General features: G+C 33.8%; 1 protein-coding gene across 1 annotated transcript; it reads left to right on the forward strand.

Annotated features, from left to right (window-relative positions):
• The first annotated feature begins 12063 nt into the window (after positions 1-12063).
• On the forward strand, positions 12064-15531 carry LOC146912444 (cyclic dof factor 2-like). The gene is made up of 2 exons (XM_085720575.1): positions 12064-12381; positions 13690-15531. Exons 1-2 carry the CDS (start codon positions 12202-12204, stop codon positions 14992-14994), a joined length of 1485 nt encoding a protein of 494 aa, XP_085576701.1. The 5' UTR covers positions 12064-12201; the 3' UTR covers positions 14995-15531.
• The last annotated feature ends 1952 nt before the right edge of the window (positions 15532-17483 follow it).

The following is a 17483-nucleotide window of genomic DNA, read 5'->3' on the forward strand; positions in this document are numbered from 1 at the left end:
TCAAAAGATTACATAATAGCTTGTTTGTTACCTCAATACTACAAAGAAGATGATAGCTACATATAGACATGTATACTATGCAAAGGATGAAGGAAAGATGAAGATTCCATGTCAAGATCCTTCGTGTCCAAAGTGATCTTGAGTTGAATCTACTCCTAAACCACTTGCTTTGTGTTTCTCTCTTGGAAATAGCTCTGACCTCTCTCTTAGAATGTATAAAAATATCAATGGAATAGTGAATGACCTAAAAGAGATGTAAAAATTCTATTTAAAGGGCCTGCGTTTTTACACCTACGCTAATAGCGCAAAGTACGCTAATAGCGTGGCGTGGCGGTTTAAGTTTGTGGCCAATGGGAATGTGCCACGTTGGTCTTGCCCTGCTTCTACGCTCCAGCTACGCTAATGGCGTGGCTCTCTGGAGTATTTACGCTAATAGCGCATCTCACGCTAATAGCGTATTCTTCAAGAGTGCTCCAGGATCACGCCCCAGGTACGCTATTGGCGTATCTCTCTGGACTTTGGCATCTTTTGCTCACGCTAATAGCGTATCACACGCTAATAACGTAGCTTGCTTGAACTTTGACGTTTCTTGTTCCTTGCTTGTATTTTCCTGCACAAAAAGGGTAGAATAAGGCTCAAAAGCATAAATGACATATTTGCATAATATTTGGAGTTTTCCATGGAGAATCTTGCAAAACAAGTCACTAAAATGCCTAAACTACCATATGAAATATATCACTTTTAAACACTTATCAAACTCTCCCCAACTTGGCTTTTTGTTTGTCCTCAAACAAATCAATCCAAAAGGAAACTTACAAGGCTTTGGACAAGGTTTTCAACACGGTGTCAAACAATTCAAAACAAAAATTTTCAAATGGTGATTCAAATATGATCGCGCGGGCAAGCATGAAGTCTTCCGCTACTCTAGATGCAAACTAAGAATGTGAAATATGTCCTAAACACAAAATATACATTATAAACTTCAAAACATAAACATAACTAACTATGAACCACACCTAACACACTTCTTTAAAAGTAAAATGAAATACTATGATAACAATAAGCGAAGGTAATGAACACACACCCAACAATCATGCCAACATCCTGATTAAGTTAGGTGTCCATCCAAATATCGTCTCAAAAAGCACAAAAGCATGGATCAAAAGGTCTTTCAAGGGTTATAACTTGGTCGGGATACAAAAGAAATGTCATATGTGGGGCAATTGATCAGAAAGCCTATCAAAGAGGAACATTCTTTGTATCACAACTTGAAATCCATAAACTTCCCTACCAATAATTACAACCTTTGGTGATTAACAATCTAACCAATAACCTTGACAACTTATTCTATTTTTGTTTTTTCTTTCTTTTTCTTCTTTTTCTTTTCTTTTCTTTTCTTTTTCAAATGTACAACTTTTTCTTATCGACAATGTTGTCAGGTTATTTTAACAATTTCACCAGATACTAGACATACAATGCCTCCTTTTCTCCCCAACTTGAATACAACAAAACCCTAATTGAATGTTCCCCTATCCTAAGGCAAGGGACAAAGTACAATAAGGTTAAGGGTTCAACAAAGTAAAAATATCAAAGTCCTATAAGAGTCAAGCATGAACTGGATTTTTGAAAAATTTCAGGCAAATTCAATGAGCATTGTGCTTATGAATATTGACAGTTCATGTTTGTGGACTTGATTCATTTGTCTCAGATTTTGGGGTATCAGATACTCGCTCTTCTCACAGGTAGGCTTTATGTGGTCAAGTAGGTTACTCTTAATTCAAAAAGTGCCTTGATCCTTTCCATGCTTTCAAACAATTCAAAATAATTATCAGATTTAACATAACTAAAACAAGTTAGACGGTGATTATCGGTCTCCAGCATATATATATAACAGTTTGAAGTTACCTCACATTTAGGTTAAGTACTAAGTGGTTCAAAAATATTTATGTTTATGACAAGAATTAAATGAGATATATTTTGTGCAAAGTACAAGTTTCAAATTCTTATTACAAACCTAGAATAACAGGAAACCAATACCTTGGCTTTACGCTTTCTCACAAGTAATATCATTATCACTCACCTGCTTTTGCTCAAACATGGCTCCATGGAGCACTTTAAACTTTATTGTTCATGAGCAATTTTCTTTTGAAAGACACAAGCAAGATTTAAACACAAAAATTATTCATCCAAAGCAAAACTAAACAAAATAAAATCACAATAAATTAAACTTAAACCAAAGTAAAGTTTTAAACTCAAAATAAACCAAAAGTAATGTGTTAGACACTTAAAACCAAAAGTTTGAAACTTGAAACATAATATAAGTTTGTGCTAAAACATAAGCAATAAAATAAAATAACAATTAAATTTCCTCAGACTGTGATGTGTCATCCACAACAAGGTTAGCATCATCGTCTGTGGCCTCATCATCAACATCATCAGCTGCTGCCCCCTCATAAGGACCTGGCCTGCCCTCAGGCCACAGGACATAAGTCTGGTACTATGCTGATGTCATGAATTGGTACTCAGGATTCCCCGGATGCAAATGAGCAGTGTTCAAGTCTTGCTGAATGCCTTGGTGACTTCTGTACAATGCTTCATTCTGATTCATTATATGATTGTTTTGATCCCGAACATAAGCATTATGTCTCTGCTGCTCCTGTATGAAAGTTTGAAAAGCAGAGAAGTCGAAATGACCTGTAGATAACTGGGGTGCTCTTTTGTCCCTCTTCATCAGGTTACTGATAAAAGTGTCATCAATGGGATTTTCAATATCTTCATCAATGGGTTCTGGTATGACAATCTCATTGTCATGAATTAAACCCATAATCAGTCCTGGAAAGGTTAGTGCAGCTTTTAAACCTTTAGCACAATTCACGACCACCCTTTTCAGCTCATTGGAAATGATTCTTGCAATGTCCACTTCAATTCCTTTCATTATGCACCAAATGAGTGGTATGACAGTCACTGGAGCATCTGAAGTATGAGTTCTAGGACAAACATTATGGATTAGGAACTAAAAGATAACACTCTCTTTTGCATTCAAGTCCGGGTAAAGTGTTTTTTTTATGATTCCCTTATCATTTCTAACAAATGTCCTACCCGGAAGAAGTATGTCTCTCTCAATTTGTTCAAAGTTCCAATTTCCCCTAGCACTTTCACTAGCATACTCACATAGGCTAGGTATTGTAACATCTTCAGGTTCAGGTAGGTCCAAAGGGTTGCCTAAATATTCATTTATGGTATCCCTATCAAAACAAATAGATTTACCTCGCACAAAAGTGGTGAAGGTAAAAGCATTATCAGTGGCGATGGTTATACTCTCAGGTACAGAGTTGCCATAAAACTCCTTCACAAGGTCTGTGTTTATTTCAGTGTGAGGGTTAAGGAGTTTGGTCCACTTCCGATCCACGAACATTTTCAAGATTTTTTTGTTTGGGCCTCTCGAGTTGATTTCAAAGACTTTTTCATGCCAAGTCTTGTATTTGCCCATTTTAATGAATCGGGCAGCATGTGCTGGTGATGGGAATCGGTTCAGGTCAGTGGGTGGTTGTGTAGGTTGTGGTGCAGATGAGCTAGACGCAGTTGTGCCTCTAGGGCGTTTGTTACCAATGGTGTTTTTTGGGGCCATCTGCAAAACAACCAGGAGATTCCAACATATACAATTGAAAAATTAGATCAAGAATGAATAAGGCATAAAAAAAATCAAAAATTTTAAAATTCTGGGCGAATTTTTCAAAGAAATTTCACTATTAGCGAAAACTAGGCTATTAGCGAAATTCTGCCCAGAATCTGGGAAATTTCGCTAATAGCGCAGTCTGGGCTAATAACGCAGTTCTTCATATTTTTTTTCCAGGTTTTTTAAAATCTTTGTTCCTGCAATTTTTCAACATAATCCAACATATTTCTACCCTAATTGCATCCTAATATCTCTACAAACTCAAAAGGATAATCAAAATCACAACTTTGCACAAGAATCATGAAAATTCTTATTTTTCAAAACTTTTCAAAAATGGGTCAAATTTTTGAATTCTTGATTCTTGTGGCTTGAAGTTGTAATTATTGTTTCTTTTTCCTCAATATACCCTATTAGGAACAGTCTCTATCACAGTTTCTAATCTTAACCCTAGCCATTCTAAAGAAATTGATTTTCTGAATTTGAGAACAAAGAAAGGAAAGAGTGATTCAAACCTGTTGATTCTGTGAAAAGTATGCAAAACAAGATGAATTGATGCAGACGCAGTGATTGCTTGATTTGAATTGAAAAAGAAGGATTGTGGTTTGAATTTAGGGTTATGTGTGAGTGAGATGAGTTTGAGAGAAAATATGTATGTGTGTGTGTTTTGGAACCGTGAAAAAGAGAAAGAAATGGGGAGTTTTGGTTTTTGTGGGGAGTTAATCCCCTTGGAAAAATCAAAAATTTTGAGCATATTGTGCTGGTTTGAAATTTTTGATTTTTCCAATTCTTGCTTTGATTGCTAAGTGATCTAAAACTATATGCTAAACATAAAAATACTTACAAAACTGGGTTGCCTCCCAGCAAGCGTTTGTTTTACGTCATTAACTCGACGCTTTTATCGATGAAGAATTCATGGCTTGATTAGTGAAATTGTCGACGTTTGTCGATCAACTTCACCACCAAAGTGGGGCTTCAATCTTTACCCATTCCCCGTCCAGTCGGACTTTGTCATTGTAACTTCACACTACCGTTCCATAAGGCCTTTTTTTCTTTGATTGTAAACGGATTAGACCACCTAGACTTGAGCTTTCCCGGGATTAACCGAGATCTTGAGTTACAAAGTAACACCATTTGTCTGAGCTCAAAGTTTTGTTTCACAATCCGCTTGCCATGATAGCATTCACCTTCACCTTGTACATTTTTGAGGATTCAACGCTTGTCGCACATTTATCCGCATTCTTGTATTTGAACCTTCCTCTTTTCTCCCACTTACTCTTGGTCAAAATTAAGAAATCAAAACGCTTTGTGCGCACAAAACGCTTTGTGCTCTAGTTCAACCGGCAAGTGGCAAGGCTTCCATATGCCTCATCAAGCTTTAATGACCAATCTATCCGTGATGACAACACGGCCTTCTTTTCTAAGATTCCTTTGAATTTTCGATTGGACACATCGGCTTGACCAAGTGATTAGCAACATAAAAGAAAGTATAGGTGTAAATATGTACAACAAATATACAAGAACCAGTTTGTGCAAAATTGCTTAACATGACAAAATTGTTCGATACTTATGAAATTATCCGCTACTCCCCGGCAACGGCGCCATTTTAATGTAGAATTTCTACATGTCATATAACTATGTACACGTGAGTATATATAGGATCGTTTTCCGCAGGGAGTTGCGTTAATCATAAGCATTTTCACAATCTTTCACATTAAGGTATCCTTTATAAAATGTTTGTTTGTAACACTATATCCAAAGATGACATAAACGTAAAAACGAGATGAGATCGAACTATTTCGCTTGCGGTATAAGATAACGAGCAAGCATAACAGCAGCAATCTCTCGATCGATTAACAGACTCTAGCTTTATAACCAATATTATTACAATCATTTCTACAACATCCTTCGTGTCCAAAGCGACATCGTTATTTCTAAGTTAGCGTTTAAACATTCGTGTCCAAATCCCTTAAACGATAACAAAGTCGATCGGATAACTTAATCGACCGTGTCCAACCTGATTAAGTATCCAAAAGCATTAAATTCTTGATTAAAAGTAATTATCAAAGGTTTACAAACTTGTCAGGAATGATATAACTTAAGATAGATTGTTATTCTAGTTCTAGATTCAAGAGTTCGTGTCCAAATCATCTTGAATCTCATTGAAAGCATTAAACAAAAGAATAACAACAATATTGAATCATTAAGCTAGAACCTTATTCATTAAAAGATCAAAAGATTACATAATAGCTTGTTTGTTACCTCAATACTACAAAGAAGATGATAGCTACATATAGACATGTATACTATGCAAAGGATGAAGGAAAGATGAAGATTCCATGTCAAGATCCTTCGTGTCCAAAGTGATCTTGAGTTGAATCTACTCCTAAACCACTTGCTTTGTGTTTCTCTCTTGGAAATAGCTCTGACCTCTCTCTTAGAATGTATAAAAATATCAATGGAATAGTGAATGACCTAAAAGAGAGGTAAAAATTCTATTTAAAGGGCCTGTGTTTTTACACCTACGCTAATAGCGCAAAGTACGCTAATAGCGTGGCGTGGCGGTTTAAGTTTGTAGCCAATGGGAATGTGCCACGTTGGTCTTGCACTGCTTCTACGCTCCAGCTACGCTAATGGCGTGGCTCTCTGGAGTATTTACGCTAATAGCGCATCTCACGCTAATAGCGTATTCTTCAGGAGTGCTCCAGGATCACGCCCCAGGTACGCTATTGGCGTATCTCTTTGGGCTTTGGCATCTTTTGCTCACGCTAATAGCGTATCACACGCTAATAGCGTAGCTTGCTTGAACTTTGACGTTTCTTGTTCCTTGCTTGTATTTTCCTGCACAAAAAGGGTAGAATAAGGCTCAAAAGCATAAATGACATATTTGCATAATATTTGGAGTTTTCCATGGAGAATCTTGCAAAACAAGTCACTAAAATGCCTAAACTACCATATGAAATATATCACTTTTAAACACTTATCAGCGGCGTGGTTGATAATTTGTCTTGCACAACTTTGGTCAGTGCCACGAAACGTCTTAAAGAGAGCAACTTGGTCGTGACTCAACCTAGTAACAACTTCGGCAGATATTCTTTTTCAAAAAGGAACTTGGAAATTCAAATACAACAATTGGAAATCCAAAAAAACAACACCTACCCTCTCAACCATGATTTTCGTGAAAGATACGACGAGAAAGGTCCAAATCAACCAAAACACGCACGTAATGCCTAAAAGTACGATTTCGAGTTGTTGTATCAATGATGAGGTGTGTGCCAATAACGCTAGCAATTTCAAAGAGAGTTTTATCCAACTGATATTCTTGTGGCAGCTCCATAAGTCGCATCCACACTTGTAGAAGTGTTTGACATTCTGCGTGCTTATTGAAGTCTTTTGTCCATTGAGATAGACGAATCACCCCAGGTTTCAAATTAATGGTTCCCTAACCAAGGCTAGACGCTAATCATCAGCTGATGCAAAGGAGAACTCGTAAGACCCTCTACCGAGAGATATCATCTTTAAAAGACATGTTGTTTTCCAAATGTTTCGACAATGTTGTCATAATTTCCTTGGTTATGTACCCCCTTGTTGAGGACAAGCCGTCCATGTTAACGTCTCCAACAAGCTGCCAAACCCTTGGCATACACCTTCTTCGTGATTTTAATAGACAAAGAATCTTCTTTGAGAGCAGGTTGTGGGAAAGGGTCAGTAATGGTAGCCGAAGTAGGGGAAGAATCTGAGTGAAAGAATGAGGCTATTGGATAGGTTTGGAAAGAGTTAAATGATTATCTGCCACATAAGGCCATGTACACGCAAATGCCATGCCTGTGTCAGACAGAACCCAAACAACCAACCCTTCATAATCAATCTCGTGCCTATGTTGGTCTCGCAAAATTCAAAACGCACTAGTGATGAAAACCCTTTGCAATTGTTCGCATGTTGACATAACAAGAGGAATTGAAATACTTGATGATATAATTGATCCTCGTCAGCAAGCACAATTCCAATTAAATCGGTAACCACAATAGTACCGAATTGCAATTTGCTTGAATGGAATTTTGCAAGATTGATCAATGAATAATAGACGTACGGTGCTCATGCTAGGAAAACCCTAAGTTCCAAATTCAATAATATATATATAAATAATACTATTATACACACATAATTTAATTATTTATATTTAATAGCTATGCAACACTTTATTGTTAAATTTTTACCATAAAAGTTAAACTATTTTTAGGTTTCTTATTTTGGTGTCGTAAGTTTTTCTTGTATCTCTTAAGTTACAAATATTAGACATTTTTTATTTTGGCATCATTTCAGCCCCACGTCTCATAAGTTTCTCAATCCGTCCCTAACTATCGATGGTTGTTTTATATGATATGATATGATTTGTGAGCAAATAAGGGAGCTAAAAGAGCAACATCTCTTGTTAATATATATGATGTTTTTTTGGTGGTGATATATATGATGTTGTTAGTTGGTCTAACGAATTATCCCAAAAAAGTGGTTGTTTTAAACACAATCACAAACATATACACATATACTTCACATATTATGAAAACATTATCATAGTAAATCAGTGATATTTGTTTAATATAAAATTGGTTTTTGGTCAAAGTTAGATGGCTTTCATTAACAAATTTCCAAGAAGAATTGGACAAAGCTATTTCTTTGATGGAAGTTTGATGGAATTTTGATCAGTTGCTATAATTTGACTATTTCACACCCCTTGTTCTATAAGACATTTGGATGTGTACTTTGCATAGTGTAAATCCTTTTGTAAAAAAAAGTATTTTCTAGGGTAAATATGAAATAGTTATTTTGATCTGCTTTTGACGATTTTTCTTTTAATGGAAGAAAAAGAAAAATATATTTTATGTAGTCTTTACTTTTTAACCATATTAGTGAAAAAAAAGTTATTTCAACATCCATAGATGTTAACATTGATGTTTCTTCAACTATATTAATGAAAAATTATTTTGACATCCACGGTTTTCAACTTGAGTACTTTTTCATATGTATAATTTATTTCATAAAAATATCTTATCTCTAAATTCTTCATATGAAAAGAACATTTGTCTTGTCTACAAGTCCTAACTCAACTGAAAAAATACCGAAATTGTTAGACCGGACGCCATGACCCCGGTACCTCCACTTGTGTGTGTGAGTTTATAATATCTTTACAATTTCGTCTATCTACCAAAAAAAAAGAACATTTGTCTTAATTTATGACAAACAGACTATATAACAGTATTTATATTGCAGAGGAAGAAAATACCAAATCATCCATGATATTCTCTCAAAAAAAAAAATCATCCATGATATATATTTTTCCTCGAGAAAAAAAAGATCTATGTTATATATTTTGATTAAAAAAAAACTATGACATATATTTATCATTTACATATTATCATTTTGTACTCATTTTGTGTAAAATAATTATATTCAAACTTACAAAACGAACAATTTATTTAAAAAATATATGTGTACTATAAATATGAATAATGTAAGCATATAGTATCAAATAAATCACGGGTTTTCTACCAATAAATAAATAAATAAATCAAGGGTTTGTTGAAATAGTCATGGTTAATTTTCTTGCAATATACTCTTTTTTTTTTTTTTTATAATCTCTCACTTTACAATTGACTTACTCTAGGGAAAGCTGAATTTTCGAAAATCTCTCTATTCAGCAAAGTGGCGATGAGAGTGACGATGACATGCCAATAATTTTTTTTTTTTATAGAAGATGACACGCCTATATTATAGTATAATTTTCTATTAGGTGCAAGAGGCCAAATTTTACCAAAAATGAACAAAGACATTTTTACAAATGAAGGATTCTATCATCTACACGTGTCATTCCTAGATAATTTCTCTACCAACAGAGAAACCACAGCCACTACTATACCCAAAAAAATGTTTGCAGGATTTCATATTAGATTCTTCAATTAAGTGATAGAGAAATGATATTTGAACAACCACTTTTAAATAATTTTTGTGACAATTTTCTCTCTCATACTCACATTATACTTTTATTCTCTCTCTTCCTTTTTCTCTCTCTATTGTTATTGTCCAATAAGAAGAGAGAAAAAAAGGTTGTCATTAAAGTTGTTTGATTTTGGTTGTCAAAATATCACTACTCTAAGTGATATAAGCTTTTGCTCCGCACGTGCGGGCCATACACAAACAACACTTGTGCCCTAGGGCCTAGTTCAGATGGATTAGTGGAAGGCAAAAAGTTTACTTAAAATGATATCTGAACAACTATTTTTTGATAATTTTTGTGATAATTTTCTCTTTCATATTTACATTGTGTTTTACTTTCTTTCTTTATTGCTTTAATCTTTTAAAATTAAGAGAAATGGTATTTGAACATATATTTTGTGACAACTTTGTGATAACTTTATCTCTCATACTCACATTATTTTTTATTTTATTTCTCTACTGATTTTGTTTTCGTGCAAATACCTACTTTTTCTTTGTAAATTATGGTTATCTCATAAGTTGTTTATTAAATGGTTGTTCAAATAACACTCCTCTAATTTTTGTGTCACTGTTTAAATTTATTTGTATATTTTGGTTGTTCAACAAGTTGTTCCAACAAATGGTTGTTCAAATAACATTCCTTTTTTCTTTATAACTTACAAAAAAAAAAGTATACAAATCCTATCACAATTGATAAAAAAATGTCAAATTTATTAGGTCGGGTGTTGTGACGAAATTCAAACATCAATTCATTCACATAATTTGTGTATGTTTTTAATAACTATTTTCATTTTATCTATCTATAAAAAAAACTTAGAAAAAAATATATTTTCTTATGATCTTAACTCTCAATTTTAGAAATATTTTTATGCATGTAGATTACGTACAATAAATTGTGAGAAAATAACATATAATGCATTTTCTTTTTTGGTCAAAATAACATATAATGCATTTTCTTTTTTCATTAATAATTGCACTTTTTGGTCAAAATAACATATAATCCATTTTCTTTTTTCATTAATAAAATGGTATTTTTTTTTTAAAATAACATATAATGCATTTTCTTTTTTCATTAATAATTGCACTTTTTGGTCAAAATAACATATAATGCACTTTGTTTTTTCATTAATAATTGCACTTAAATTTCATTAAAGTGACACTAAAAATTATGATGTGAGCAAGTTTGATGAATTAAGTAGCACATTAAACATTATTATCTTCTCAATATGAGACTTATAATATTGTCATGTCTTTAAGAGTCGATTCTACAATGACTTTTACAATTGATAATGGCTCGATAATAGCCCTTTTTTTGTTCAAGAACTTTGCTCATCGAATAGTGTTTAATGATGCATTTCAATCTAACCTTTACGCAACCAAACTTTCAATAAAAACACCAATTGTTAGAATTTAAACGAAAACATAGAATAAAAATAATATTTTCTTGTGATCTAAACACTCAATTTTAATTTTTTTTTATGCATGTTGATTACATACTACCAGTAATAAATTGTAAGAAAACAACATTAATGTATTTTCTTTTTTGGTCAAAATAACATATAATGCATTTTCTTTTTTCATTAATAATTGCACTTTTTGGTCAAAATAACATATAATGCATTTTCTTTTTTCATTAATAAAATGATCTTTTTTGGTCAAAATAACATTTAGTGCATTTTCTTTTTTCATTAATAATTGCATTTTTTGGTCAAAAAAATAACATATAATGCATTTTCTTTTTTCATTAATAATTGCACTTCAATTTCTTTAAATTAACACTAAAAATTATTATGTGAGCGAGTTTGATGATTTAAGTACCACATTGAACATTATTATCTACTCAATATGAGACTTATAATATTGTCATGCCTTTAAGAGTTGACTCTACAATGACTTCGCTCACCGACTCGCGTTCAATGCTGCATTTCAATCTAACCTATGAGTAATCCTTTACGCAATCAAACTCTCAATAAAAACATCAATAGTTAGAATTTAAACGAAAACTCAATTTAAAAGATTAATTCATTAAATAAGAAACTTTTCTCAAAGAAAGTATTAAGAAACATTTTTTTTTTTTAAGAAAAGTATTAAGAAACATTAATTCTTTGGTTAGACAAAATTGAATTGATAAGGTAAAATGATGAATGTGTAATGTACTAATGTGTATGAGCTTATCCATATCCCTATTGAAAAAGGTAGTAACCTAGATCAAGAAAGATAGTGGAATGGCTATGTGTCATTCAAATATGAATCTAATTTAGCTATTTCCCAAAAGAAAAGAGCAAAAAAGTGAGAAAGAGAAACATCTTTTCAATACCACATAAACTATTTGTGGCTCAAATTCATTGTTGCATCTGATGTAGCAACTTTTGTATCAACAAAAACAACACAAACAAACCACACAAACATAACGTGTCACTCTCTCTCTAAACTCTCTCTCTCTCTCTCTCTCCACTTTTTTCATCATATATAAAAAAACAAAAATAGTTTTATCCAAAAAATACATAAAAATAAAATAAAAAAGAAACAGAAAAATCATGGAAGCAAAAGACCCTGGGATCAAGCTTTTTGGGAAGACAATTCCGGTACCGGAGATCTCTGCCGGATCCGGTGACTCTACCGGAGCACCAGCTTCATCTTCTGGTGATGCTGTTGATGATGGTATCATTCTAAACCATGGTTCTTCCATGGATGAAGAAGAGAGAGAAATTGATGAGGTATGAAGAAATTTTTGATTTTGAGAGTGACCCTTGATTTCAAATGTGAAAATATTTAGTGGGTTGGTGTTAGATTTTGGTTTCATGAAATTGAAGATTATGTTGACTTGCTACGTTAACCTTTTATGTGTGTTTTTTTGTTGTTGAAGGGTTTAGTATTTAGTTTGGATTTTTGTGTTTTTTTGGATCTATGTTGTTTGGTTTTGTTTCAATTTTGGAATTGATTTTGGTTTTTAAGGTTTTCAATTTTCATGATGTTTTTGATTTGATGCTGTTGTAGTTTCTAATGGCTTAAGCTTAACATTAAATTGGTTAAGTATTTTGAATTAATTCAATAGATACTTGATTTTATTAACATTATGTGCTTAATTACTTTCTGATCATAGTTTTTTTTTGTTTGGAAAAACCCTAGTTTTGATTTAGTTCTAGCTCTTGAATCTAAATGATACTATCTGAATCAGAGTCCATCTTAGATTCGTTATTATGAATGATATATGCACCAAGTTTCAGTATAGATATCGTCGTATCAAATATAAGCAAAATAAAGTTGATGTATCTGATTCAAAGTTTTAACCGGAAGTTGATGTGTCTGGTTCAAATTTTTAACCAATACATCAACTTTGTTTGACCAGAGGAGTAAATAGAGTTTATAATGTCAAGATCTTTTTGTAAATTTTGAGACCAGAGTATTGATTGTGTTTAACATGTATAGTTCAATCTAAAGTTTCCTTTTCTATATCTGATTCTGAATATATTCTCTTTTGTATTGTGAAAATATCTTTCTCTATTTAGCTTCTGGATTTTGTATGTTGGTTTTTCTAAATAAAGAAAAAACAGATTTAAGGAGTAAGGACTGTCATATTTCAAGTTTTAGCTCATTTTGTCATACTTTCTGGTTTGGTTTTCTTGTTCCTTGTACTTTTGTCTATAGTCAGCTAACATGGTTAAATGCTATAGTACTGATTATCTGTGGACATAAACACTTGTGAGACTATTCTTATAGAAACAGCTTATGACATGTACATAAACTGTTTTCAGCTTACATAAACTGTTTTCAGCTTATGTACAAATAAGTGTTTATGACATGTACATAAACACTTGAGACTATTCGGAAGGGCTTATAGAAACAGCTTATGACATGTATATAAACACTTGTAAGACTATTCAGAAAAGCTTATATGAAAACAATTTAATTTAATTTTTTCTTTTGTATGTGATAAGCCTTTACGCATTAAGCGCTAATTAAGCTGTTTGTACTAAATTTTTAGCTTAGAATATCATACTAATCAAGAGTTTTCTTGAATTCAGGACACAATGGAAGATGAATCGACCAAATGTAAGAAGGAAAAAGATGAAGCTCTCACCCAATCATCAGAAAAGGTCACTGATCTAGACACAAACTCAAGATTAGTGGAAGAATCAATTAACCCCTCCACTGAGGACGAGCAAAATACATTGAAAACTTCAAAGATTATGGAAGAACATACTGAGAATTCTCATGATAAGACCCTGAAAAAGCCAGACAAAATACTGCCGTGTCCCCGTTGTAATAGCATGGACACCAAATTCTGCTACTACAATAACTACAATGTTAACCAGCCTCGCCATTTTTGCAAGAAATGCCAGAGATACTGGACTGCCGGGGGAGCCATGAGAAATGTGCCTGTAGGTGCCGGTCGTAGGAAGAACAAGAATTCTGCTTCTCACTTTCGCCAAATAACTGTACCCGAAACAGCTGTTCAGAATTCTCAATCCGACTCGCCAAACGGAGTCCATCATCCTTCACTGAACTGTAATGGCACAGTCTTTACATTCAGGACTGATACACCCTTGTGTGAATCAATGCAATCTGCATTGAACCTTGCTGATAAAGGAGTTAATATTTCCGCGAAAAACGGAATCATTAGACCGGAAGGTCTACGGATTCATGTACCCTATGTTGGTGAAGAAAAGAGTGATGATCATTCCATCAAATCTTCGGACACATCAACAGCTCTGACAGAAGATGCAGCTGCCAGCAGTTCTCTTGAACAAGTTATGCCAAATTGTCAAAGCTTCCCACCGCAAGTTCCGTACTACCCTGGTGCCCCTTGGCTTTTGCCGTGGAATCCATCTCAATGGAGCTCTCAAGTACAACCACCACCTGCTTTTTTCCCACAAGGATTTGCCATGCCACTCTATCCTCCACCGGCTTATTGGGGTTTTAGCATGCCCGGTGCGTGGAACAATCCATGGCTGGCACAACCTTCTTCACCAAATAGTGCAGCCGTTAACTCCGGTCCTAACTCGCCAACCTTAGGTAAGCATTCAAGGGAAGAAAGCATGCTCAAACCAACCGACTCAACAGGTTCTGACGAAGGAAACAATAAAGAAGAAAAGTCCCTTTGGGTTCCGAAAACGTTGAGGATTGATGACTTAGGAGAAGCAGAAAAAACCTCAATATTGACAACTCTCGGGATTAAAAATAGTAAGGCGGACGCGATTCGTGGGGGAGGACTTTTCAAAGCCTTTGGTTCAAAGAGCAATGAAAAAGATAGCGTGCAAAACTCACCTGCCATGCAGGCCAATCCAGCAGCAATGTCTAGGTCAATTAGCTTTCATGAGACCTCATAATTATGTAGCTTATAAATTTGCTTTTATTTATTAGATGCAGCAGATGAGCCAATTGACACAGCAGCTATGAAACAGACACAACATTGGTTCAGACGCATCGACACCATTAATGATTTGAGAAAATGAAAGTGTTGGTGTCTGACATGCGTTACAAGCACAGTGGTGTTCTACAGTTCTTAAGAAAGTTACAAACTGTAAGAATACATTGGTTCATTTTTGTTTTTGGCAAGAGTTAGTTTTTGTTGATCAATGGAAGATATTGAGAAGATGGTTCTTTCTGCATTCGCTTTAAGGAGATTCAAGTCTTCTCTTTGCAGAGTAGTTTCACCCCTTATGTGGCGGCGGCGGCAAGGCAATTTTACATTCTTCCCTTTCTTTTAGAATGCTTTCTTAGTTCATGTACATATATGTAAGCTTATGTGACATAGTGAGGCTTAGCTATTTGTTTTTCCTGCAAGATCGTCGATGTATATATAAATAAGATTGAGAGTTCAAATTGAACATTTTGTTTTGCTATAATATTTCAGAATTTTATCATTTAGGTGCAATAAACATGGAAGTATTTTATCGTTTTGGATAACTATGCATGTGTTTGGTAGTGCATTACATTGGATGCAAACGTGACTTTGGAGAAGCAGCTACATGGTAGCTTTCATGTTACAGGTAAAAAAGTTACAAAACTGCCTGATGTGATTTTAGGACGCCGACTTGAACATGGACACGGAACCAAACAATAATTTGTGTGCAACTTTCTGTCTGGCGCATGTCTCGGCCAACACCATACTCGGATGCTCGACTCTGAAGCCGAATAGATAGACTTCTTTTCTGACTTAGTTTTCGAATCGGTCAATTGTGTATTGGTACACAGTCAATTTTTGTACTGTAAGAGTGTGCTTGAGATTCAGAAACTATTGTGTTCATTATTTTTTTGGAGTGCTATTATTACTAGAGTTTTTCAACTGATATTGTTTTATTAATAACACCTAAAACTAGTAAAAGAAACTAGTGGTGAGATTCAATGAACTATGAAAGTAGATATGAAGGCTTCCGATGCTAAATGCAGTATAATATCTTTAGGCAGATCATCTATCATATTTAGAGTACATTGTAAACTAATGAGAAAATGGAGTATAAAATTTTACCATGTATTGGTGTCAAATTATCTTTGAATTTTTTTTTTTGTTGATAACTAATCTCTACTGAAAAATCTAGATGACATATTTAGAGATGTCTTTCCTTTCAACCACATTTTCTCTATCCACGGACAAGGTTGGTCTTTAGATTTTTGGTACGCTATAGACCAATTATTTTAACGGTGCACCACTTAATGATATTATTACAATTGTTCTGTTTGTGTGTTACAATGGAGTTTGAACAAAAATTTGAGATTTTAAAATGAAGATAAAAAGTATAAGTTGCAAAATAACCTAAAAAAAAAAAAATCAAATTAAAAGGCAAATTCATCAATTGATAATAGCACCAGGAGTATTTTCTTCTCTCTTTTTTTTTTTTTTGAGGGAAGTATTTTTTTCTCTTAAACCTTGGTTCATTAACTCCCTTAATCCTTTAGCTAGCTCAAACTAATTGAGTTTGTCCTCGTAAGATTATCTCAGTTGGTATGTTTCCCTAGTTTTTTTTCATTTTTCTCAGTCGGTGGCCATTCTATGCATCAATTTGTTATATGCCGAAAGTTTTCATATGAACAAGTGTGTGGAGACGGAGAGGAGAGCTCTCCTCAAGTTTAAAGATGCTCTCATTCTTGGAAGGGGTAGCCTTTCATCATGGAAAGTTGAATATTGTTGCAAATGGGAAGGAGTTTCATGTGATAATTTAACTGGTCATGTAACCGGTTTGAATGTCTTTGCTTTAGATGAAACTAAAGGATTTAGAGGTAAGTTAGATTCTTCAATATGTGAACCGCAACATCTTATCTTGATAATAATCACTATTTGAGATAAGTAAATTTGTTTCCTTAGACACACTAGATCTATCCCATAATCGGTTAAGTGGGTCATTGCCACATACAATTGGCTAACTTTCTGTCTTCGATGGTTGTTTCTCCCTTCAAATAAGTTAAAGGGCGTCATTAATGAAACACATCTATCAAACTTATCTCATTTGACAATTTTGGATGTGTCTTAAAATTCACTTTCATTCGACTTGAGTTCGGATTGGGTTTCACCTTTCAAACTAAAAGCACTTTATGCATCATCATGCACAATATGTCCTAAATTTCCAAAATGGCTTAAACTTCAAGAGGAACTTAAGAATCTTGATATCTCTCATAGTAGCATTTCATATTCATTTCCTAAATGAATCTGTCATAAAGGTCCATTACTCAGGATTAAATACAAAGTAGTCCCTGGATGTGCACTTCCATTATCAGTTTGGTACCTGACATTAATTTTTTTTGTTAACTGATGAAATAACAAATGTTTGTGCTAATAAGGTATATGATGTGTCACAGGGACTAAACTGAAAGTAGAAAA

This window comes from Medicago sativa, chromosome 6, assembly GCF_051527215.1.
Source record: "Medicago sativa cultivar Bolivia chromosome 6, Bolivia_mono, whole genome shotgun sequence".
NCBI classification, from domain to species: domain Eukaryota; kingdom Viridiplantae; phylum Streptophyta; class Magnoliopsida; order Fabales; family Fabaceae; genus Medicago; species Medicago sativa.